The 24,338-nt window shown below is 45.8% G+C and overlaps 2 protein-coding genes across 3 annotated transcripts in view; one reads left to right on the forward strand and one right to left on the reverse strand.

Moving 5' to 3' along the window:
* Positions 1 to 8,837: 8,837 nt before the first annotated feature.
* LOC137626066 (ester hydrolase C11orf54 homolog) lies at positions 8,838 to 10,261 on the reverse strand. The gene has a single exon (XM_068357148.1). It carries the CDS (start codon positions 10,078 to 10,080, stop codon positions 9,148 to 9,150), a length of 933 nt encoding a protein of 310 aa, XP_068213249.1. The 5' UTR covers positions 10,081 to 10,261; the 3' UTR covers positions 8,838 to 9,147.
* A 2,111-nt stretch (positions 10,262 to 12,372) lies between these two features.
* The window catches only part of bor (ATPase family AAA domain containing bor), a 46,691-nt gene continuing 34,725 nt past the window's right edge, over positions 12,373 to 24,338 (forward strand). Inside the window, exon 1 of one of the 2 annotated variants that reach the window (XM_068356743.1) lies at positions 12,373 to 12,531. The gene's annotated coding sequence lies outside the window, so the exon portion shown is untranslated. Of the gene's footprint in view, positions 12,532 to 12,609; positions 12,728 to 24,338 lie in introns of those variants that run through there. The other variant, XM_068356744.1, reaches the window with a different exon arrangement.

Below are 24,338 nucleotides of genomic sequence, written 5' to 3' on the forward strand. Positions count from 1 at the left end.
CTTGCGGATGCTGATCACCATCGCACCCTATCACGCGATCATTCACCTACACATGCTGCTCGCCATCGCTTACCGCCAGCGATCTTCTTCACCTACGCGGCAGCACGATCCCTCGCCGTCACGCCCATTCGCCCGCGCGATCGCGCGCCCGCGCGATCGCTCGCCTGCGCGCCCGCGCGATCGCTCGCCTGCGCGCCCGCGCGATCGCTCGCCTGCGCGCCCGCGCGATCGCTCGCCTGCGCGCCCGCGCGACCGCTCGCCTGCGCGCCCGCGCGACCGCTCGCCTGCGCGCCCGCGCGACCACTCGCCTGTGCGCCCGCGCGACCATTCGCCTTTGCGCGACCGTTCGCCCTCGCGCGACCATAGTTCGCGGCGAATTCCACAGCCGGTGGTAGCAGCAGGGACGCCTGCTCCTAGGCGGCACTCGGGATCACCTCCATCCAAGCACAGGTTGGTAGTGCAGGACGAAGACAGGTCAGTACAGCATTCTTCCCACCTTCTTTTCAGGCAGGAACCGTCGTGTCCTCTCCAAAGGATCGCCCGATCCCTTTCACCTTAGCGAGGATTTCGGACTCTGTGTCCTTGGAGCAGCAGACATGGTTTGATCCGCTGGCACGGGCGTTAATGAGGGTTATGAAACCAGCACTCACCGGCCAGGGTAACAAACCAGCGGCTGTCTCTCCTACGCTGAAGAGAAAGAGAGGAGTGGACTTCGTGGTGACTTCCCCCAGGGCGAAGTTGGTTCCCAAGAGGTCGGTCTCGAGGGTCCCCACTCCTGCACGAGTACTCTCTCCTTCTCCCGCCCTGGAAGGATTTTTGGCGGGGGGGCTTTCCGTTGAAGATTTCTCCATCGGACAAGGGGTGACTGCTTACCTCTTCCTCTGGGAGCTTACCAGGTTCTTTCCCTCCTCGGTTACGGCCCGAGGTTTGGTTCAAGGAAGCTACAGGAAGATCAAGGGTACTTTCCTCCTCTCGAGCTCAGGCACCTTGGCCTTTCGTCGTTAAGTATCTACTTGCGGACAAGCTCGATGTTGTACCATCTGGACGCACTGACTGAAGGCTTCCTTCGGGTGTCTCATCTGTGGAGGTCAACGACCTCAGACACCCTTCCATCCTTGAGAAGAGTTTTGTCTTTGCCCAAGGACAGAGACTTAAACATCTGCTGTGCGGAGTAAATCGACTTCCGGTTTCACTCCTCCAAGGCGCTTTCTTCCAGACTCTGCAGGGCTCCAGCTCCCTTTTCTTTCAACCACGTCGGCCTAAGTTATCGGCTACGACAACTGGGACAAGGTGTCCAATTGCAGTTTCCTCCTGTCAGGAACAGATGGCACGGGAGACTTCCCCGGGGGAGGGCATAGTCCTAAAAGGAGTTCACGAACTCTAGGATTGCAGGTTTTTTCGCTGGGAGGATGCTTAAGGTTACTCATCCGAATGACAGCTTCCCGATGCCCATTCCCGCACAATCTCTGTGAGTAGCCAAGGATATCGCGCCTGCCGTCTCTGTCAGCGAATTCAGTGTCTCTGAACCTCTATGCCATAGCATCAGCAGAGTTGCCCGGTTGGGCAGAATGATCCATACCTTAGGCGAAGGTCTTCCTTAGGATCATCGACGGCTTCACCCCCGGCCCCCTCAGTCGATCCTTTCTTGTAAGGAAGGATCTGAGAGGGGATGTCCATAGTCGACCTCTCAGCCCTGATCAAGTTTGTCGAACAAACTTCGGCCAGCGTAGACCAGCAGAATCGATCAGACTGGTAACGAGGCGACAGGACTCCTTTAACCCTGGATCGGAAGGACGGGTACTTTCAGTTTCCATTCCATCCATCTTCCAGGGTGCTCGTCGAATTCAGCCTAAACTGCAAGTATTCCTGCTTATGATGCAGTGTGGCTATCCCGCCGTGGCATAGCAGGTGTGTTTCCCCAGAGAACTCTCCCTGCCTTCCTTTTGGCCGCTCAGGTGCAGACTTTCGCCTCCTCTGCTGTTTGGAGGGCTGGTCAACTCCGGTAGGCTCGGGTTTCGACCTTCTTCAGCGCCGGGAAAAGCTTCCGAATGCTGACCATGAGTGTGGGCTCATGGTATTTTGCTTGGAGCCTTCTCTTCCTCTGCCTCAACATCTGGAGTATCTGGCCATGATATTGAGTCAACCGCCTTACCACGTTGGAAACCCCGCTTCTCGTCCGTCCAGCGAGGTTAAGCAACGTCGGTACTTGGATGGGTGACCACCTGGGGACGCCAGATTCTGTTACCACATCCTCCGAGCCTTCCTTTCGGTTGACTGTGGCAAGACTGAGGAGAGTCGCAGTACCTGTTCTCAGTCAAGCAGAGTTTTCAGCCCTACCTTGGAACGTTTCCTAGTTCTTCTTTCCTCATTGACCCGTTTATAGTCCGAACGGTCGCCTCAGGATAAGTTCCATGTGGGGCGATCCAAGTTCCGGTGGCTTCAGGCAATGTTTAACCGGACTCCCTGGCCCTATGGGACCAGCGGAACTATTAAACCTGCAATGGGTGTTGACCTATGGAGCCTCTTGATGGTAGTGGATATTCTCGTCCTTTCCCCACATTCTTGATGCGGTTCTCGGACTCGTCAAAGGAAAGGGGGGGGGGGGGCATGTTCCGGTCCAGGCCTATGGTCAAGACCTGAAGGATACCTCTCCATCATTCAGGCAGGCTTAAGGACCTTAGTCTGGCCCCTCTTCAGATCCTACCGCTCCTGCCAAGTCGCCCCGTTGCGTGTCGACTTCATGCTAACCAGCAGGGGACGCATTTTCACACCTTCACATCTTGCAGTAGAGATACCGGGATGATTGAGATTCTCTCAATTCCACCATCGGCTCTCTCATTCCAGGCAGGGGAATGTTTCTCTCAGACTATCCGAGCAGAGCCTCATAGAGAGAGTGTACCTAAGGGTCTTTGACCTTGGGTAACCAGCAAGTGCTGGTCTGGGGGACCTGATCGCGACAGCTTGGAACCTCAAGCTTCCGCTAGTTTTCCCCCCAGTCTCAGACCCCGAGACTCTGGCAAGATGCATTCCGGTGATGGTGGGACAACTTCGACGCCTGCGTCTTCCCTCCTTTTTGTCTGCGGACAATGGGTCTCAACAAAACCAGGTTGTCTGTCAACCTTTCAATGGGAGAGCTCCACTGGGACTATGCGCAGAACGGTTTCTGGACCCTCTGCTTCCCCTGACGGAACTCCCGGGAGAGCTTCTCCCACGGCGCAGACTACTCAAGCAACCACACTGCGACATCTCTCCCGAACCGGGGCGTCGCTTCGGCTTCATGCCTGGAGACACTACGCTTCCTCCTCTAGAAGAGACAACCCGCTACAGTCGCGGTACGGAGGTCGCGTCATCTGCGATAGTCATCCACAGGGGTCTCCCAGGCAAAGTGAAGAGTCTAAGGTGGTTGGTGCCGTGGGAGATATACCTCTTCCCGTGAGGCCTCTTCTCCAGCAATAACGGTCTTATTGCCTTTCGGCGGGAGGAAACTCCTTTCCGCTCTTGGCAATGAAGCCTGTCGCTCAGCCTTTCCCTGACCTTCAGGCTTAAAGGAATAACTTTTTCCTGCCCGCTGGATCTATCCTCGCTCATGCGAAGCTACGATCGTCCCTGCCCTAGTCGGAGGAAGACCTCCGACTTGGAGCATGGCTCGGACTTTTAGTCCTTTAAGAGATCTTCTCAAGACCCTTTTACGACAGGCCTCGGATTGTATTCCGCCTTGGGTCTTCTGCTCACTCTGGCCACGGCCAGTGTGTAAGCAATCTTCTTGGTCTCTTACTACTCCCCCCCTTTCTAAGGAAGAGGAGAAGGCAACATTCAGGCTCGCTCCTGAGTTGTTGGCTAGACTCAGAATCTGAGGGTCCCGACCCTTCGGTCCGATTCATTCAAGATTTTGAGTCTCCATTCTGTGTCTGATGTCCCAAGACCTTCTCTTTCTTGCCAGTACAGGAATCGAGAGGTTAGCGCTGGGAACAGCTGCAGTTTGGCCTCAGTTGCAGCCGATTTGGGAACACAAGGAGGACATGGGGGGAGAGTCACCAGTATACCTCTTCAGCCCGGACTCAAGGACATTCATCTCGACCTGTCTTCAGACCCTCCCCCGTCACGTCGCCCTACAGCACGATGTTGGATACATCGCAACGTCCCTCGCCTTCGAGTAATACTACTCTGTGACGCAGGTGCTACAAGCTGGAGTCTGGAAGCGTCTGATGACCTTCGCAGCCCGCTTCCTGCAGGGCGTGACCCACAGGAGTCTCGATACGTTTTCTATCGCTCTGTGGTGGCTACACAACAGCTGGTCTAACCTCAGGCTCCTTTTTGGACAGGTAGCAGAAGGTTGAGGGCATTGTTATCAGGTTTTAGTCTGCATGAACGAAAGAAGTATGTCTGGCCCTTACTTCTTTCTTCATCATCCCCTCTACGGGGAAGCAGCATCCTGGTCTCTGCATAGCTGACCTCGAACCTCTGCAGGTAAACCATGCTTCCTTGTGTTCCGAGTATTGAGTCAATACTGTCGCGTCCCCCATACCCTGACGAGGTGGTATTGGGAACGTCCTAACCCAGAGTTCCTTCTGGAACTCCAGGTCAACTGCCTAGGACGGGTCACACTTCTTCCTTCACACACAAGCTTACGTAGGCCACATGGTTCCTTGCGGTGCAAGGAACTTGTGAGGTGCAGGGACTCCTTTTCTCGAGTGCGACTCACTCGGATTCTGAGTCCCCGGGTAAAGCCAAAGCCAGTATGGCTGGGGACTTTCCACCCTTCCTAAGGGATAAGTCACCCTTTGTAAATAGCGTGGTTTGTATTTCGGTTACGGAACAAATGACAAATTCGAAGATAATTTGTATTTTTCCTAACCATACAAACCTTAGCTATTTACACATATTTGCCCGCCAGCCCTGTCCCCCAAGACAAGTCCTACCTCTAAGTGAAAGTGAGTATTCACCTGTGTGTGAGGGGGAGGAGGGGTAGCTAGCTACCACTCCCCTACCCCCCCGCTAACTAGCGCGGGGGTAATACACCCTCGTTAAATTCTAATGGCTCGCCATTTCAGCTACGCTAAAAGTAATAACCCTTTGTAAATAGCTAAGGTTTGTATGGTTAGGAAAAATACAAATTATCTTCGAATTTGTCATTTTTGGAAATATTCCTTTTCTAGGTTTGCATAAGGAAGGGAATAAATCTCATGAATTACCTGAGATTTTATTTCTAACTGAGAGGATTGAGGGATTTGGTCAACTGGGAGGACAAGGCTGTGTGCGCGTGTATTTTGAATCCTTACCCCATAGCACTAAATAGCTCCTCAGATCCCAGTACTTGGCAAATGTACATTACAGTGATTTCATACATCTATCCATCCTTATTCCAACACGCCTTTGAATGATTGACATATTACCTTGGCCTTTGTAGTGGGCTGCCCTTGAACTCTCCTCCACTATGCATGGAGATCTGGATTTTTCTTTGTTTTTTTCTGCTCATTCCACAAAGACACTTTCTGTAGGATTTAGATAAGAGTGGGAACCTTCAGCCTTTCTTCCTTTTTTCTAGATCTTAGTTTGGAAAGGGAACTCAGAAAGACCTGAGATCTTCTCTTCATGACATCCTTTGGATGATTCTGAGCATCCAACTTAATTTTACCTGCCTTTCTAGGGTAGAATTAAAGGAATTCCGAGTTTCTAAGATTTGTTGTATTTGAGGGATAAAAGATATGCAAATAATGGTTAGTTTTAAATTGAAAATACTTGAAAGCGACTAATGAATATGAGAGGCAATTAAGAGGTTTGAGAGAGGAAAAACATTATATAGGAATTGACTGTAGTGATAGTGTAAAGGAAGTAGTTAACCAGTGTTTGGAAGTTATTTCTGGGAGAAGGAAAGGTTACAATGGAATGGGTCCTCGGTATGTTCAGTGGCTACTTTCCTCTTGATAGAGACAGATGGGTCCCCATAGGATGTCCAGTGGCCACTTTCTTCTTGGTAAGGGTAGAAGAGACACTTTAGCTATGGTAAGCAGCTCTTCTAGGAGAAGGACACTAAAATCAAACCATTGTTTTCTAGTCTTGGGTAGTGCCATAGCCTCTCTTATGTATCTTCCTCTTGTTTTGTTAAAGTTTTTATAGTTTATATAGGAAATATTTATTTTATTGTTATTATTCTTAGAATATTTAATTTTTCCTCGTTTATTTTCCTCACTGGGCTATTTTCCCTGCTGGAGCCCCTGGGCTTATAGCATCCTGCTTCTTCAACTACAGTTGTAGCTTAGCAAATAATAATAATATAGCCTATATAGTTTATATATTTCCTTATTTCCTTTCCTCACTGGGATATTTTCCCTGTTGGAGCCTTCGAACTTATAGGATCTTACTTTTGCAACTAGGGTTGTAGCTTAGAAAATATTAATAATAGTAATAACAATTGAGCAGAGAAGAATTGTTTAGTAATCTTAGTATTGTTAGGTGTATGAGGCCAGAGGAGAATGTGTTAAAATAGGCCAGACTTTTCGGTGTATCTGGGCATAGGAAAAATGAGCCGTAACGAGAGAGAGAGGGATCCAATGTAGTACTGTCTGGCCAGTCAAAGGACCCAAGAACACTCAAGCAGTAGTATCTCAATGGATGGCTGGTGCCCTGGCCAACCTACCCCCAACAATATGTAAATATACATACATACATATATATATATATATATATATATATATATATATATATATATATATATATATATATATATATATATATATATATATATATATATATATATGCAGACGAACCATAATAAATTGTAAGAAACCTCTCTCAATAAATCAGTCCTCTGAGGAAGTATCACGAAACTAGTCAGGACTTAAGTGTATATTCCGTATTTTCATTTTCCCTGTGGTTATTCTGCATCTGAGCATCACGTTTTCCTGTGATTTTTACGCATATATATATATATATATATATATATATATATATATATATATATATATATATATATATATATATATATATATATATATATATATATGTATGTATGTATGTATATATATATATATATATATATATATATATATATATATATATATATATATATATATATATATATATATATATATATATATATGTGTGTGTGTGTGTGTGTGTGTAAGCATGCATAAGTACAGTGGATACCAGCTCTATATTTAGCGTGGGGCAACAAGAAATAGATAAGTATCTGGTCGAGAGTATAGATAGCAAAGATGCTCTCTCAAGGCTATCGGGTATCCAAGTAGCCAGTGTCGTGTTCCTGAATAAATTAGCAATAGAGAACCTCAAAATAATAGATTGATGAGGTTTTTATAAGAAGGTTACTTATTTATCACATATTTGTTTATTTCTTGTTTATTTACAGGCTAGAAATAGCCTACTTATAACCGAGTCATAAACTCATGTTTCTGCTCACTAGTACACGAAAAGAATACTTATTTTTTTTCTTTATAATAGAGTGAACACAGGTGTTAGAATTAATCATACATTTTTGTCACTAATGTGCTTTCTGTTTGTCTAGTAAGGTAAAAGTCTATTTCAGCCTTTTGAAGGAATTTTAAATTAATTCTTAGATAAGAATCCAGATGTCCATAGAAAGTAGGAAAAAGGGGCACATAATGTAAAAAAATTACATTTTTCCCTTATCCTACGATATTAAAGTAATCTACTCCGGGATGTTGTAAAACTTTTTTTTTACATCTAAATATGGAAAATTGAAAAATAGACGTATCCATCGTGGAACGTTATCACAATCTTCTTAAATATTTAATATGGATTTAAGTTTTCAAATAAAAGAATGTGGTTTCATCAGTATACTGTAGTCATTACTTAAAGGTCTTTGCAGTGTCCTTTCTGTTCGTAACTACACTTATTGTATTCTTTTAACCCTGGTATAGCCAGCCCTGTTTTACGGTCACGAGGCTCAATACGATTTATTGATTTATTCTTAAACATTTCAAGATATTTGATAATCAGAAATAAGTGATTGTATTTTAGTCAATCGAATTGTTACATTTTCGTGATTTAAGTATATCATCTTACTTTATTTCAAAGTAGGTAGTAGGTTGGCCAGGGCACCAGCCACCCGTTGAGATACTACTACAGTGTTATGGGGTCTTTTGACTGGCCAGACAGTACTACATGGGATCCTTCCCTTTGCCTACACACTCACACACCGAATAGTCTGGCCTATTCTTTACATATTCCCCTGTCCTCATACACTTGACAACACTGAGATTACCAAACAATTTTTTTTACTGCACTGTAATTGTTCAGTGGCCACTTTCCTCTTTGTAAGGGTAGAAGAGACTCATTAGTTATGATAAGCAGCTCCTCTAAGAGAAGGACACTCCAAAATCAAACCATTGTTCTCTAATCTTGGACAGTGCCATAGCTTCTGTACCATGGTCTTCCACCGTCTTGGGTTAGAGTTCTCTTGCTTGAGGATACACTCTGGCACACTGTTCTATCTTATTTCTCTTCCGCTTGTTTTGTTAGTTTTATAGTTTATAAAGTTATATTTATTTTATCATTGTTGCTCTTAGAATATTTTATTTTTCCTTGCCTCCTTTCCTCACTGAGCTATTTTCCCTGTTGGAGCCCCTGGGTTATAGTATCCTGCTTTTCCAACTAGGGTTGTAGCTTTGCAAGTAATAACAATGATAATAATAATTACGTGATCTACATTAAGTATTTCAAAACTACCGAGACATCACCTGTTCATGAATAATTCCTTGATATATGCTAACTTCAATCATTCATAAAAATTATAGGATGGTGAAAGGCACGTAAATTATTTCGATTTTATTTTATATTATAGTAATGGTAGTGATTAAAGTAATGCTAATAATTGTCTTATTCAGAGGCGATAACAGGATAGTATTAAAAACGATTTTACAATATGATAACCCAAACCTGTTTTTTGAAAAAAATAAGCATTGCATTAGACCATTTTCAAGTTTTGAAAAATAACATGAATAATTTCAAACCATAAGCATATTGTAAGATGTAATTTTGTTGAATTAATTTTTTTTTGCATTAAAGCAATTGATTAAAAAATATAGAATATACTCTCAAAAAACTTAAGCAAACAGTTACAGCAAAACAAATTGAAGCAACCGACATAAAAATTTATGAAAATAAAATTCAGTCCCTCCCAAAACCATGGGAATCTTTCGGTCTATCTACTCGGTACATGAACTCGGCTATATTGTAATAACCTTCGTACTCTACGATATCAGGAGTGGTGTCGTAGTGATAGTGTCCTCCCCAATCCTTGCCGTACCCGTGGGAATGCTCTAGACGTAAATCCAGACCATTTTCCTTTGAGACGAAAGTAGACATGAAGACCATGGGAGCAGGCATCTCGAAAAATTTTAACCACTTGTTAACCTCGGCATCGCAAGTAATTGGTGCCTCTGAAAACTCTGGCATAACATGGCACTTGACTTTGCCTTCAATCAGGCGGAAGGTGCCACCTAAACCCACGCTCTTGTCACCGTAAAATTCCTCTAGGCCTTTTTTCATGCACGACACGAGATTGGTGTCGGCAGTGCGTTTCTTTGCTTTAACGTGCAACACCTTCCCGCTCTTGCCCTCGCAAGCGTACATGTTGAGCAGCAAAGCGCAGCCGGTCTCTGTTGCTGGGAGCTTCTGAAGTACGTAGTTTCCAGACGTTGTGTCAATCTTGGCTATATGAGAACCGTTTGATGCATTTTCTCCAGTTTTAAGGTTTGCCATCAACTCGCTGTTCGCTCCCACGTATGGAAAAGGTCCAGCACCAGCACCGACAACAAAAGCATTCGGCAAATCAACAGATTTTGCTAATTCTTTCAGGTCATACACTTTCTCCCTTTTGACCAAGGGCATTAGATAGGGTACTCCACCTACGTCAGCGAGTCTCGGTGACCCGCACAGTCCCTTGGATTCTAACCCAAAAGGCTGTTGTTTCAAATCAGGGCACTCGACGACCGAAACAGATGCTTCTGCAAAACTCTTCTTAAGCGCATTTTGAAGAACCGCGGCAACTTCCTCAAAGGGTGGAACGTGGAGGGGTTTCCTCTCGACCGGCAACGACATGTCACAGACGGTTGTCAAGTCTAGTATAAAAATTAACAAAAAACGACAGTCACTTATTGCCAAGATCTAGTAGCAACGCACTGAGAATCACTCCTTCCAAGGCAAGCTGGTACTGATTATGACGGCTAGTAACAGCCGGCTAAATAGCACAGGTCCGCCACAGCGCTACGAGTTTCGTCGGCCTTTTTCTGTTTAGGAACCGAATACTACTCTATTCATACTTTTCAAATGCGTGGTAGTACTATACCACTGAAGTATGCTCAATGAATCTTAAAACTTTGAATTGTTATAAATATTTTCGAAACAAATGCAAAATTCAAGTACATTAAGATTATTCCCGTATTTTCATTGCAGTCGCTCATCACTGAACGAAAAATGCGAAAATCAGTTGCCTTGAATCTTTATTTGTAATTAAATCATCTCTAAAGACTTTCCTGAATCATCATTACATGAGAAGATTGCGAAAAGAAAACGTTCAATTTTACAATATACGTAAGTGAAAACAAAAATTCACCTGACATCTTGTCTGTAACAGATAAAGTGTTCGCAATATTACGTAAGTTTTCGTAATAACTCGGACATCATCATTATTGACGTAAAACCGAACTTTTTGACACATACCGAAGTTCATGGTTAGACCGGCGCTAAAACTTACAATTCTCATTTTTATTTGTAAATTTTGCACGATTATTGATTATTCCTTGTTTGATGTATAGATTATAAATGTGATAAAACAACTCGTACATAAGGTTCTAGCAAGATGAGACGATCGATGTACATAAAAAAATTCATGTTTGGGGACACTCGCTAATTAGAACTCATTAAAAAGTAAATTCATGTATATTTGACGTTGTGGTCTACAAAATTTGCAATCCAAATTGTTTGTGTAGCTTATTATTCAAGAGTGGAAAGTATCCTACATTTGACATAATAGTTTAACAAAAAACCTATTTTTTGTTTTATTTTGTATAACTGATATTTTGTAAGCCACCCAAATTGAATTTGGTAATGTTATATGACAAAATTGAAGAGCATTACTTAATGATGAGTAAACAGCTGACTGATGATAAAATTGTGACGTAACTTATAGAACGTTTAGCAGATAATTATTATTCGTTATTATAATAGCTGTAGATTATATTTTAATTTAATTATGTAATTATTCATTATAATTTCATTATAAAATGAAACAATATTACACGTGCTACCCGAGAGCGTCTGCTATTGCACCAGAAAGGGTATATACTTTAATGTTTACATATCTTTTCGCATGTGTATGTTTGGAAAGGCCACCTTACATGATTAGACACACCAAGATATTTCCGAACGTTAAAATGTTTTATTAAAGCTTTAGTACGTTGAGTTCCTTTACCATATTTTTATAAACTATTTCTCAGATGTTATTACCATATTTATCTATTTATGTTTGTTGTTATAACATATTTCTATTGTTATTTTTTTTTATTTCACGGCTTGTGTTAATACAATTCTTCAATGATAGTAGTTACCCCATCTGTTTCATAATTGGAAATAAAATTATAGTTCTTATAATTTTCTTGAAAAAAATAAATCTTCACTGCTATTCATTGTAGCAAATTACTCTCTTGAAGGGCCCAATTTAAAGGGTTGGTTCCCGGTGTATTAATACTGTGGAGGTTTCTTAACATTATCATGGATGTTAATGTACTTGCGTTCAAGTTAAATCGACGATTGTTTTTATGTCCTTAATTCATATAGTTACCATCCAATTTGTATATTTAATTCTTCTTGTATACCCCTCTCATTTCTATATATGGGGTTAAAGATGTCATGACCATTAATAGGTCAGGTATATGGTTTCTGGGTTATTTCCCAAGAATAGGCTATATGAAAATTGGTGATGATATATACTTATTATACCATATATAGGTGACTTATTTGAAGCGCAGATGAAGAAAAATAAGACTATTTTTAATATATTATACAATTTCAAATGTTCTATCGTAATAAAGACATCATTAAAATTTCCTATTGTGAAGATTTTATATCTAACTGATACAATTAACTTTAAGTGAAATATAAGTATAAGTTGTCGAATTTTTAAAAATGGTTGGAGATATTAAACCAAAAAGTTAAATATCGAAGAAGTAGAGATTTTACAGAGGTATTGGTGATAAATTCCAAAATAGTATCGGTGTCAATGACCTTTGATGTCAGGATGCCAGAGAACTTCAAATCAATCAATCAATCTAAAATAGTAATGACTAATATATAAAAAGCAATTTGGATCGCCTTCTAATAAAATTTCACATATCAGTGTCTTGTGCTCTAACCCTGCTTGGTGGAATACTGTCCCGGTATATAATAAGTACAAAATTGTGTTTAAGCAGAAGACAAGTCAATTATTACGTTTTAAACCGCCTATTAAGAAGATTAATTCAAGACCCTTCTGTCACCGAAAAGTCCTTTATCGTAAGTATCTGATCCTTTAATTAAGAAAACCCTAGGAGTTAAGCTTTTTTTGATAGTTAACTTACTCAGGTTAACCTGCCGGGGAAGTGCAAGTGAAGTCATTGCTCATGTCAATCATACACCATTGGCCGTGTTACATGACAGATCCTTTATAGCTGAATTACGTTATCATTCGTGCCAAAGGCATTTCCTGTAGGTCTGTTTTCCATGTAATCTATAAACTATTAGATTTCTATCGAACTATAGGTAGTACATGCTATGTATTAGGTATAGGCAACTTGTCCCTGTACGGTAGGGTATCTGAAGGACCTACTATAATATTGTCTTATTTAATGGTCATATTTAAAATGCTTTTAACAGTACCATAAGCAATCGGCATTGTACAATGGTCGCGTGTGTAATTGATATCAGATCTTAAACATTACCTTAGAGTAAACGATAGGGAATGGAGATGACATGGCTAATCACTGTGTCGTATCCTACTGCTACGCATTAATTTAACCTTTGGGGTATCAGGCTCTACCCGACTGATGTATCCCTCTGTATCCCTCTACCTAACCGGACCTTGAGCCCCTCGTAAATGTAGAAGACGGATACTTGATAACATTGATTTCCTTAACATCACTCCAACCTAAGGTGTCGGTTCCTATCTGAATGGAGGGAGCTTTACCCTTTCTCGACCTCCCCCATGACCTTCCAGTAGAGTGACATACAGTAGTTCAAAGAAAATGTAACTATGCGATACTTTATCTAGCCAAACAAATTTGCCATAAGAAATTGAGGTATTATTGTACTGTATTACAGGGTAATGTATTTTCTGTTCGAAATGATAACCTGTAATACAGTAAAGTTTTCAATATTAAACTTACCCGATAATCATGTAGCTGTCAACTCCGTTGCCCGACAGAATTCTATGGAGGGATACGCCAGCTATCACAATACTAGAAGGGGGTGTACTTACCAGCGCCACCTGTGGCCAGGTTCTCAATCATTTGTTGTTGACACCTCCTCAATTATTCCTCTGTCGTGCCTCCGGCTAGACGTTCTGGGATACGCTTATGGTCTTCGAGTTTATTCATGGATATTTGGTGAAGTATTCTCTTAGATTAACGGCTGTCGCATACTGGAATCCTTTTTATATTAGCTAGATAGCTTTTATATAAATACTGGTTAACGGTTAATGAATTTTTGCTTGTTTTTGGATCACCCTTTGGCTAACTCTTTGAAACAAGATGTCTGACGTTTCGCAAGCTCCCTCCCATAGACGATGTAGGTCTTGCAATAGGCGTATTCCGAAAGCCTCGGTAGATCCTCACACCGCTTGTTCTGACTGTAGGGACAGGCCCTGTCTATTAGAAAATCGATGTGAGGAGTGCGCCGGACTTTCGGAATTGGATTTTGTCCGTCTTTTAAAATATTCATCTAAGTTAGAGAGAGGTAGAGTTAGGAGAAGTTCTTCTCACTCTTCTATGTTTTCCTCACCTCACGATCCCCTACCTTTTCCTACCCCTGTAGTGGCTACCCCCGAACCTACTGTGTGCCCTCCGCCTGATATGTCAACTGTTTTGCGTGCTATTCAGGCTTTAGGAGATAAAGTAGAATCAGTGGTAAGTGACCATAAGTCTCTGATGGCCGAGGTTAAAGATCTGAAGGTCAAGAGTGCAGTGGGTGGAAATAGTGCCAGTGCTGTGACGAGTGCTAGTGTCTGTGCAGTGCCAAGTGCTAGTAGTGCCAGTGTGGTGCGTGAGGATTTTTCTGTGCGAGCCAGTCGTCCTCCCAGTCCGGGACCTCTTGCAAGCTCCCATGCCCAGGGGAGAAGCAATGTCGAAGGGCTTAAGGGTTCGACAGGCCTTGTTAGGCGCACAGAATTATCCTCGGTGGTTGCGGGCGTGTCTTCCTTAGACCGTCACTCCCACCGGCAGACGATTGAGCCCGTCTTCTCGTCCGCTAGTCAACATGCAGGGAAGAAACGTTGGTCTCAGGTCTCGAGACCGCTTAAACGGAGAGTTCAGTCAGCGAGTGCTCAGCCAGGTTGTAGTCATTGGCTCAGCTCCGACTCTCCTCAGTCATCGGTCGACTGTACTCCGCCCAAGAGGAGTAAGGTTCTGCCTACTCAGAGCCCGACTGTGACTTTACCTCAGTCTGCTTTAGTTTCTACCGATCCCAAGTGGACCCTGCTTCAGTCCATGCAAGCTCAGCTTTCGGACTTGATGCGTGAGTGTCGGGCTGAGAGTGTTGCACCTCCTCCACCGCCTACACTCCCTCCACCTGTTCTCGCTCCGCCTGTGCTCGCCCAGCCTGCACCTGCTCCGCCTGTGCTCGCCCAGCCTGCACCTGCTCCGCCTGGTCGCAGCACCATCTGCCAGGCGTACGATGTTGAGCCACTTTCGGAGTTTGCTGTTCCCAGTGTTGTTCAGCCTCAGCCTTCTTTAAAGCAACCCTTGCTTTGGGATCAGGAGAGTTATTCCGCTCTTCCTCCTCCTCCTCTTGCTGCTCCACCAGTGGTGCAACTCTCGGTTGGGGTACAGCAACCTCTCCCCTCCGTGAGTCTGTCTGCTCAACCATCGCTGCAGCGAGTTCAACCCTCTTCTAGGCAAGCTCCTCTACACCCTGGACTTGCGCCTCAGGAGCCTCAGCTTGCGAGAACTTTACCTTGTTCTGCGCAGCCTCATCTTCATGCTCCACTCATCTCACAGGAACAGGAACGGACTACTCCGCCTCCGTCCTCCGCTCAGCTTGTGCACTCCTTGGGTTCAACTCTTGCTAGGAGTCAACCTCCTTCACCCATGCGCCTGCCCTCTGCTTCGTCTGTTGTTCAGCCTATGCAGTCTGAGCCTCAGGTTTTCCCTCAAGATGAGGAAACCTCTGTTATTGTTCCTACCCGTTCTGACTCTGCGGTTCAGCTTTCTGGTCCTATCGCTGCGCTACCCTCTGCTGATGAAGTGTCGGATGATGATGAAGCACACCTTGATCCCTCATCAGACGTGGAGGAGTCTAAGCTTTCTCCATTGTCTATTGATTTTCGAAAGGTCTTAGCTCTACTCAGGGAGATTTACCCAGATCACTTCGTCTCTGCTATTCCCCGCTCTCCTCCATCTGAGTTTTCGCTGGGCGTTCAACAAACTCAGTCCAACTATACTAAGCTTGTCCTAGCTAGATCCTCCAAGAGGGCTTTAAGGATCTTAGGGGATTGGCTTCAGTCTAAACAACACCTTGGCAAGACTTCCTTCATGTTCCCTCCAACGAAGCTCGCTTCGAAAGGTTGCGTTTGGTATGCCACAGGGGAAGCACCAGGCTTGGGAGTACTGTACCTGCCTCTGCCCAGGCTGACTTCTCAAGTCTGGTGGACTCGCCTAGGAGGACTGCGATGAGACGCTCGAAGGTTTGTTGGACCTTCTCAGACCTGGATCATCTTCTGAAAGGGTTGTTCAGAGCTTTCGAAATGTTCAACTTTCTCGACTGGTGCCTGGGAGCCCTCAGCAAGAAATCCTCTCCTGCGGACAAAGATTCTGCCATGCTTATTATGTCCTGCATGGATAAGGCCATCAGAGATGGATCGGGTGAGCTAGCGTCGTTATTTGTATCAGGGGTGTTGAAGAAAAGGGAACAACTGTGTACCTTCCTCTCCGCCAGCATTACACCGTGCCAACGGTCACAACTCCTTTTTGCTCCACTCTCAAAGTTCCTCTTTCCCGAGGAGCTAGTGAAGGACTTGTCGGCTGCCCTGATACAGAAAGACACGCACGATCTTGTAGCCTCTTCGGCTCGTAAGTCTAAGGTTACCACCTCTGCCCCCAAGACTTATCGCTCCCCAATGGCTGATACCCCGGCTACGAGGTTCATACCGCCCTTTCGTGGTAGAGCCCCCAGCCGAGGAAGCTCCCGTCCAGACTCTCACAGGGGCAAGTCTAGGAAAGGACCCAGGACTTCTAAGGGAAAGAACTGACTCTCAGATTCTCCAGACAACAGTAGGAGCCAGACTCAAGATCTTCTGGCGAGCCTGGGAGAAGAGAGGTGCAGACGCACAGTCTGTCAGTTGGCTGAGGTACGGTTACAGGATTCCATTCTGCCTCAAACCGCCTCTGACCACGTCGCCCATCAACCTCTCTCCCAACTACAAAGAAGAGGACAAGAGGCTAGCATTGCAACAGGAGGTGTCGCTACTTGTGCGGAAGAAGGCAGTGGTTATAGTCCGGGACCATCAATCCCCGGGCTTCTACAACCGTCTCTTTCTTGTGGCCAAGAAGACAGGAGGTTGGAGACCGGTGCTGGACGTCAGCTCTCTCAACGAGTATGTCACCAAGCAGACGTTCACAATGGAGACGACCAAGTCGGTCTTAGCAGCGGTCAGACAGGAGGACTGGATGGTCTCGTTGGACTTGAAAGATGCTTACTTTCACGTTCCCATTCATCCAGACTCCCAACCTTTCCTGAGATTCGTTTTCGGAAAGGTTGTCTATCAGTTCCAAGCCCTGTGTTTTGGCCTAAGCACAGCTCCTATGGTCTTTACTCATCTGATGAGGAATGTAGCGAAATTCCTGCACTTATCGAACATCAGAGCCTCCCTCTACCTAGACGACTGGCTGTTGAGAGCCTCCACGAGTCGTCGTTGTCTGGAGAACCTCTCTTGGACTTTAGATCTTATCAGAGACCTAGGTCTATTAGTCAATATAGAGAAATCTCAACTCATTCCCTCCCAATCCATTGTGTACCTGGGTATGGAGATTCAGAGTCGGGATTTTCGGGCTTTTCCATCGGCCCCCAGGATAAACCAAGCCCTAGAGTGCATCATGAGCATGCTGAAGAGGAGCAATTGCTCAGTGAGACAGTGGATGAGTCTCACAGGGACCCTCTCATCACTGGCCCTGTTTGTCGAGCTAGGGAGACTCCACCTCCGCCCTCTTCAATTCCATCTTGCAGCTCATTGGGACAAGGGCTCGACTCTAGAAGCAGTCTCTATCCCTATCAACCAAGAGATGAAGACCACTCTCCGGTGGTGGAAACACAATCTCCTTCTCAAGGAGGGTCTATCATTGGCCATCCAGACCCCCCATCTTCATCTCTTCTCGGATGCATCGGACTCGGGCTGGGGTGCGACCTTGGACGGACGGGAATGCTCAGGAGTATGGAACAAGGAACAAGCTTTACTCCACATCAACTGCAAAGAACTGTTAGCAGTTCATCTTGCCCTGTTGAACTTCAAGTCCCTCCTGCTAGGCAAAGTGGTGGAGGTGAATTCAGACAACACCACAGCCTTGGCTTACATCTCCAAGCAAGGAGGGACCCATTCGAGGAGCCTTTACGAGATCGCAAGGGACCTCCTCATTTGGTCAAGAGGTCTAAACCTCACTCTGGTCACGAGGTTCATCCAGGGCGATATGAATGTTTCAGCGGATCGCCTCAGCAGAAGGAATCAGGTCATTCCCACGGAATGGACCCTCCACAAGAGTGTGTGCAACAGACTTTGGACCTTGTGGGGTCAACCTACCATAGATCTGTTTGCCACCTCCATCACCAAGAGACTTCCGCTTTATTGTTCCCCTGTTCCAGACCCTGCAGCAGTTCATGTGGATGCTTTTCTTCTGAACTGGTCCCATCTCGACCTGTACGCATTCCCTCCGTTCAAGATTATAAACAAAGTTCTGCAGAAATTCGTCTCGCACGAAGGGACACGGCTGACGCTGGTTGCTCCCCTTTGGCCTGCAAGAGAATGGTACACAGAGGTACTTCTATGGCTAGTCGACTTCCCCAGGACTCTACCTCTAAGAGTGGACCTTCTACGTCAACCACACGTAGACAGGTTGCACCCAAACCTCCACGCTCTTCGACTGACTGCCTTCAGACTGTCGAAAGATTCGCTAGAGCTAGAGGCTTTTCGAAGGAGGCAGCCAGTGCGATTGCCAGAGCTAGAAGAAGTTCCACTCGTAGAGTCTACCAGTCTAAGTGGGAGGTCTTCCGAAGCTGGTGTAGAGCCAATTCAATTTCCTCTACCAATACCTCTGTGACCCAAATAGCTGACTTCCTTCTTCATCTTAGGAACGAGAGATCCCTTTCAACACCTACGATTAAAGGGTATAGGAGCATGTTGGCCTCAGTTCTCCGCCACAGGGGTTTGGACCTGTCTTCCAACAAGGACCTTCAAGACATTCTCAAGTCTTTTGAGACGTCTAAAGAACGTCGTCTTTCCACTCCAGGCTGGAATCTAGACGTAGTCTTAAGGTTCCTTATGACATCTAGGTTCGAACCTCTCCAGTCAGCTTCCTTCAAGGATCTTACCCTCAAGACTGCTTTTCTCGTTTGCCTTGCAACAGCTAAGAGAGTCAGTGAGGTTCATGCCTTCAGCAAGAACATTGGTTTCTCAACCGAATCGGCTACTTGTTCTTTTCAGCTTGGATTCCTAGCAAAGAACGAACTTCCTTCACGTCCTTGGCCTAGATCGTTCGAAATACCTAGCCTCTCCAACATGGTAGGTAACGAACTTGAGAGAGTTCTTTGCCCTGTCAGAGCTCTCAAATATTATCTGAAGAGGTCTAAACCTATTAGAGGACAGTCAGAAGCCTTATGGTGTGCCATCAAGAAACCCTCGAGACCCATGTCCAAGAATGGGCTTTCGTACTATATAAGGCTTCTGATCAGAGATGCACATTCTCACTTAAAGGAGGAAGACCTTGCATTGCTGAAGGTAAGGACCCACGAAGTAAGAGCTGTAGCTACTTCGTTGGCCTTTAATAAAAACCGTTCTCTGCAGAGCATTATGGATGCAACCTATTGGAGGAGCAAGTCAGTGTTTGCATCATTTTATCTGAAAGATGTCCAGTCTCTTTACGAGAACTGCTACACCCTGGGACCATTCGTAGCAGCGAGTGCAGTAGTAGGTGAGGGCTCAGCCACTACATTCCCATAATCCCATAACCTTTTTAACCTTTCTCTTGAATACTTTTATTGTTGTTTTTATGGTTGTTACGGTAGGCTAAGAAGCCTTCCGCATCCTTGGATTTGGCGGGTGGTCTATTCATTCTTGAGAAGCGCCTGGGTTAAAGGTTTGGTAGAGGTCCTTTAGTAGGGTTGCAACCCCTTGTACTTTGGCACCTTTGGGTTGATTCAGCCTCCAAGAGGAACGCTGCGCTCAGTAAGGAAGACGAACTTTAAATAAAAGGCAGAGTAACGGTTCTATTCGACTTCCTTACCAGGTACTTATTATTTCATTGTTATTTGAGATAACTGTTATATGAAATTTGGGATACTTAGCTATCCTTTAATCATGTACACTGGTTTTCACCCACCTCCCTGGGTGTGAATCAGCTACATGATTATCGGGTAAGTTTAATATTGAAAAATGTTATTTTTATTAATAAAATAAATTTTTGAATATACTTACCCGATAATCATGATTTAATCGACCCTCCCTTTCCTCCCCAGAGAGAACCAGTGGACCGAGGAATAATTGAGGAGGTGTCAACAACAAATGATTGAGTACCTGGCCACAGGTGGCGCTGGTAAGTACACCCCCTTCTAGTATTGTGATAGCTGGCGTATCCCTCCATAGAATTCTGTCGGGCAACGGAGTTGACAGCTACATGATTATCGGGTAAGTATATTCAAAAATTTATTTTATTAATAAAAATAACATATTTACCGAAATGGATGATTGCTTGGCAATTTTCAATATTAAACTTACCCGATAATCATGTAGCTGTCAACTCCGTTGCCCGACAGAATTCTATGGAGGGATACGCCAGCTATCACAATACTAGAAGGGGGTGTACTTACCAGCGCCACCTGTGGCCAGGTACTCAATCATTTGTTGTTGACACCTCCTCAATTATTCCTCTGTCGTGCCTCCGGCTAGACGTTCTGGGATACGCTTATGGTCTTCGAGTTTATTCATGGATATTTGGTGAAGTATTCTCTTAGATTAACGGCTGTCGCATACTGGAATCCTTTTTATATTAGCTAGATAGCTTTTATATAAATACTGGTTAACGGTTAATGAATTTTTGCTTGTTTTTGGATCACCCTTTGGCTAACTCTTTGAAACAAGATGTCTGACGTTTCGCAAGCTCCCTCCCATAGACGATGTAGGTCTTGCAATAGGCGTATTCCGAAAGCCTCGGTAGATCCTCACACCGCTTGTTCTGACTGTAGGGACAGGCCCTGTCTATTAGAAAATCGATGTGAGGAGTGCGCCGGACTTTCGGAATTGGATTTTGTCCGTCTTTTAAAATATTCATCTAAGTTAGAGAGAGGTAGAGTTAGGAGAAGTTCTTCTCACTCTTCTATGTTTTCCTCACCTCACGATCCCCTACCTTTTCCTACCCCTGTAGTGGCTACCCCCGAACCTACTGTGTGCCCTCCGCCTGATATGTCAACTGTTTTGCGTGCTATTCAGGCTTTAGGAGATAAAGTAGAATCAGTGGTAAGTGACCATAAGTCTCTGATGGCCGAGGTTAAAGATCTGAAGGTCAAGAGTGCAGTGGGTGGAAATAGTGCCAGTGCTGTGACGAGTGCTAGTGTCTGTGCAGTGCCAAGTGCTAGTAGTGCCAGTGTGGTGCGTGAGGATTTTTCTGTGCGAGCCAGTCGTCCTCCCAGTCCGGGACCTCTTGCAAGCTCCCATGCCCAGGGGAGAAGCAATGTCGAAGGGCTTAAGGGTTCGACAGGCCTTGTTAGGCGCACAGAATTATCCTCGGTGGTTGCGGGCGTGTCTTCCTTAGACCGTCACTCCCACCGGCAGACGATTGAGCCCGTCTTCTCGTCCGCTAGTCAACATGCAGGGAAGAAACGTTGGTCTCAGGTCTCGAGACCGCTTAAACGGAGAGTTCAGTCAGCGAGTGCTCAGCCAGGTTGTAGTCATTGGCTCAGCTCCGACTCTCCTCAGTCATCGGTCGACTGTACTCCGCCCAAGAGGAGTAAGGTTCTGCCTACTCAGAGCCCGACTGTGACTTTACCTCAGTCTGCTTTAGTTTCTACCGATCCCAAGTGGACCCTGCTTCAGTCCATGCAAGCTCAGCTTTCGGACTTGATGCGTGAGTGTCGGGCTGAGAGTGTTGCACCTCCTCCACCGCCTACACTCCCTCCACCTGTTCTCGCTCCGCCTGTGCTCGCCCAGCCTGCACCTGCTCCGCCTGTGCTCGCCCAGCCTGCACCTGCTCCGCCTGGTCGCAGCACCATCTGCCAGGCGTACGATGTTGAGCCACTTTCGGAGTTTGCTGTTCCCAGTGTTGTTCAGCCTCAGCCTTCTTTAAAGCAACCCTTGCTTTGGGATCAGGAGAGTTATTCCGCTCTTCCTCCTCCTCCTCTTGCTGCTCCACCAGTGGTGCAACTCTCGGTTGGGGTACAGCAACCTCTCCCCTCCGTGAGTCTGTCTGCTCAACCATCGCTGCAGCGAGTTCAACCCTCTTCTAGGCAAGCTCCTCTACACCCTGGACTTGCGCCTCAGGAGCCTCAGCTTGCGAGAACTTTACCTTGTTCTGCGCAGCCTCATCTTCATGCTCCACTCATCTCACAGGAACAGGAACGGACTACTCCGCCTCCGTCCTCCGCTCAGCTTGTGCACTCCTTGGGTTCAACTCTTGCTAGGAGTCAACCTCCTTCACCCATGCGCCTGCCCTCTGCTTCGTCTGTTGTTCAGCCTATGCAGTCTGAGCCTCAGGTTTTCCCTCAAGATGAGGAAACCTCTGTTATTGTTCCTACCCGTTCTGACTCTGCGGTTCAGCTTTCTGGTCCTATCGCTGCGCTACCCTCTGCTGATGAAGTGTCGGATGATGATGAAGCACACCTTGATCCCTCATCAGACGTGGAGGAGTCTAAGCTTTCTCCATTGTCTATTGATTTTCGAAAGGTCTTAGCTCTACTCAGGGAGATTTACCCAGATCACTTCGTCTCTGCTATTCCCCGCTCTCCTCCATCTGAGTTTTCGCTGGGCGTTCAACAAACTCAGTCCAACTATACTAAGCTTGTCCTAGCTAGATCCTCCAAGAGGGCTTTAAGGATCTTAGGGGATTGGCTTCAGTCTAAACAACACCTTGGCAAGACTTCCTTCATGTTCCCTCCAACGAAGCTCGCTTCGAAAGGTTGCGTTTGGTATGCCACAGGGGAAGCACCAGGCTTGGGAGTACTGTACCTGCCTCTGCCCAGGCTGACTTCTCAAGTCTGGTGGACTCGCCTAGGAGGACTGCGATGAGACGCTCGAAGGTTTGTTGGACCTTCTCAGACCTGGATCATCTTCTGAAAGGGTTGTTCAGAGCTTTCGAAATGTTCAACTTTCTCGACTGGTGCCTGGGAGCCCTCAGCAAGAAATCCTCTCCTGCGGACAAAGATTCTGCCATGCTTATTATGTCCTGCATGGATAAGGCCATCAGAGATGGATCGGGTGAGCTAGCGTCGTTATTTGTATCAGGGGTGTTGAAGAAAAGGGAACAACTGTGTACCTTCCTCTCCGCCAGCATTACACCGTGCCAACGGTCACAACTCCTTTTTGCTCCACTCTCAAAGTTCCTCTTTCCCGAGGAGCTAGTGAAGGACTTGTCGGCTGCCCTGATACAGAAAGACACGCACGATCTTGTAGCCTCTTCGGCTCGTAAGTCTAAGGTTACCACCTCTGCCCCCAAGACTTATCGCTCCCCAATGGCTGATACCCCGGCTACGAGGTTCATACCGCCCTTTCGTGGTAGAGCCCCCAGCCGAGGAAGCTCCCGTCCAGACTCTCACAGGGGCAAGTCTAGGAAAGGACCCAGGACTTCTAAGGGAAAGAACTGACTCTCAGATTCTCCAGACAACAGTAGGAGCCAGACTCAAGATCTTCTGGCGAGCCTGGGAGAAGAGAGGTGCAGACGCACAGTCTGTCAGTTGGCTGAGGTACGGTTACAGGATTCCATTCTGCCTCAAACCGCCTCTGACCACGTCGCCCATCAACCTCTCTCCCAACTACAAAGAAGAGGACAAGAGGCTAGCATTGCAACAGGAGGTGTCGCTACTTGTGCGGAAGAAGGCAGTGGTTATAGTCCGGGACCATCAATCCCCGGGCTTCTACAACCGTCTCTTTCTTGTGGCCAAGAAGACAGGAGGTTGGAGACCGGTGCTGGACGTCAGCTCTCTCAACGAGTATGTCACCAAGCAGACGTTCACAATGGAGACGACCAAGTCGGTCTTAGCAGCGGTCAGACAGGAGGACTGGATGGTCTCGTTGGACTTGAAAGATGCTTACTTTCACGTTCCCATTCATCCAGACTCCCAACCTTTCCTGAGATTCGTTTTCGGAAAGGTTGTCTATCAGTTCCAAGCCCTGTGTTTTGGCCTAAGCACAGCTCCTATGGTCTTTACTCATCTGATGAGGAATGTAGCGAAATTCCTGCACTTATCGAACATCAGAGCCTCCCTCTACCTAGACGACTGGCTGTTGAGAGCCTCCACGAGTCGTCGTTGTCTGGAGAACCTCTCTTGGACTTTAGATCTTATCAGAGACCTAGGTCTATTAGTCAATATAGAGAAATCTCAACTCATTCCCTCCCAATCCATTGTGTACCTGGGTATGGAGATTCAGAGTCGGGATTTTCGGGCTTTTCCATCGGCCCCCAGGATAAACCAAGCCCTAGAGTGCATCATGAGCATGCTGAAGAGGAGCAATTGCTCAGTGAGACAGTGGATGAGTCTCACAGGGACCCTCTCATCACTGGCCCTGTTTGTCGAGCTAGGGAGACTCCACCTCCGCCCTCTTCAATTCCATCTTGCAGCTCATTGGGACAAGGGCTCGACTCTAGAAGCAGTCTCTATCCCTATCAACCAAGAGATGAAGACCACTCTCCGGTGGT

Source organism: Palaemon carinicauda, chromosome 33 (genome assembly GCF_036898095.1).
Source record: "Palaemon carinicauda isolate YSFRI2023 chromosome 33, ASM3689809v2, whole genome shotgun sequence".
Classification (NCBI taxonomy): domain Eukaryota; kingdom Metazoa; phylum Arthropoda; class Malacostraca; order Decapoda; family Palaemonidae; genus Palaemon; species Palaemon carinicauda.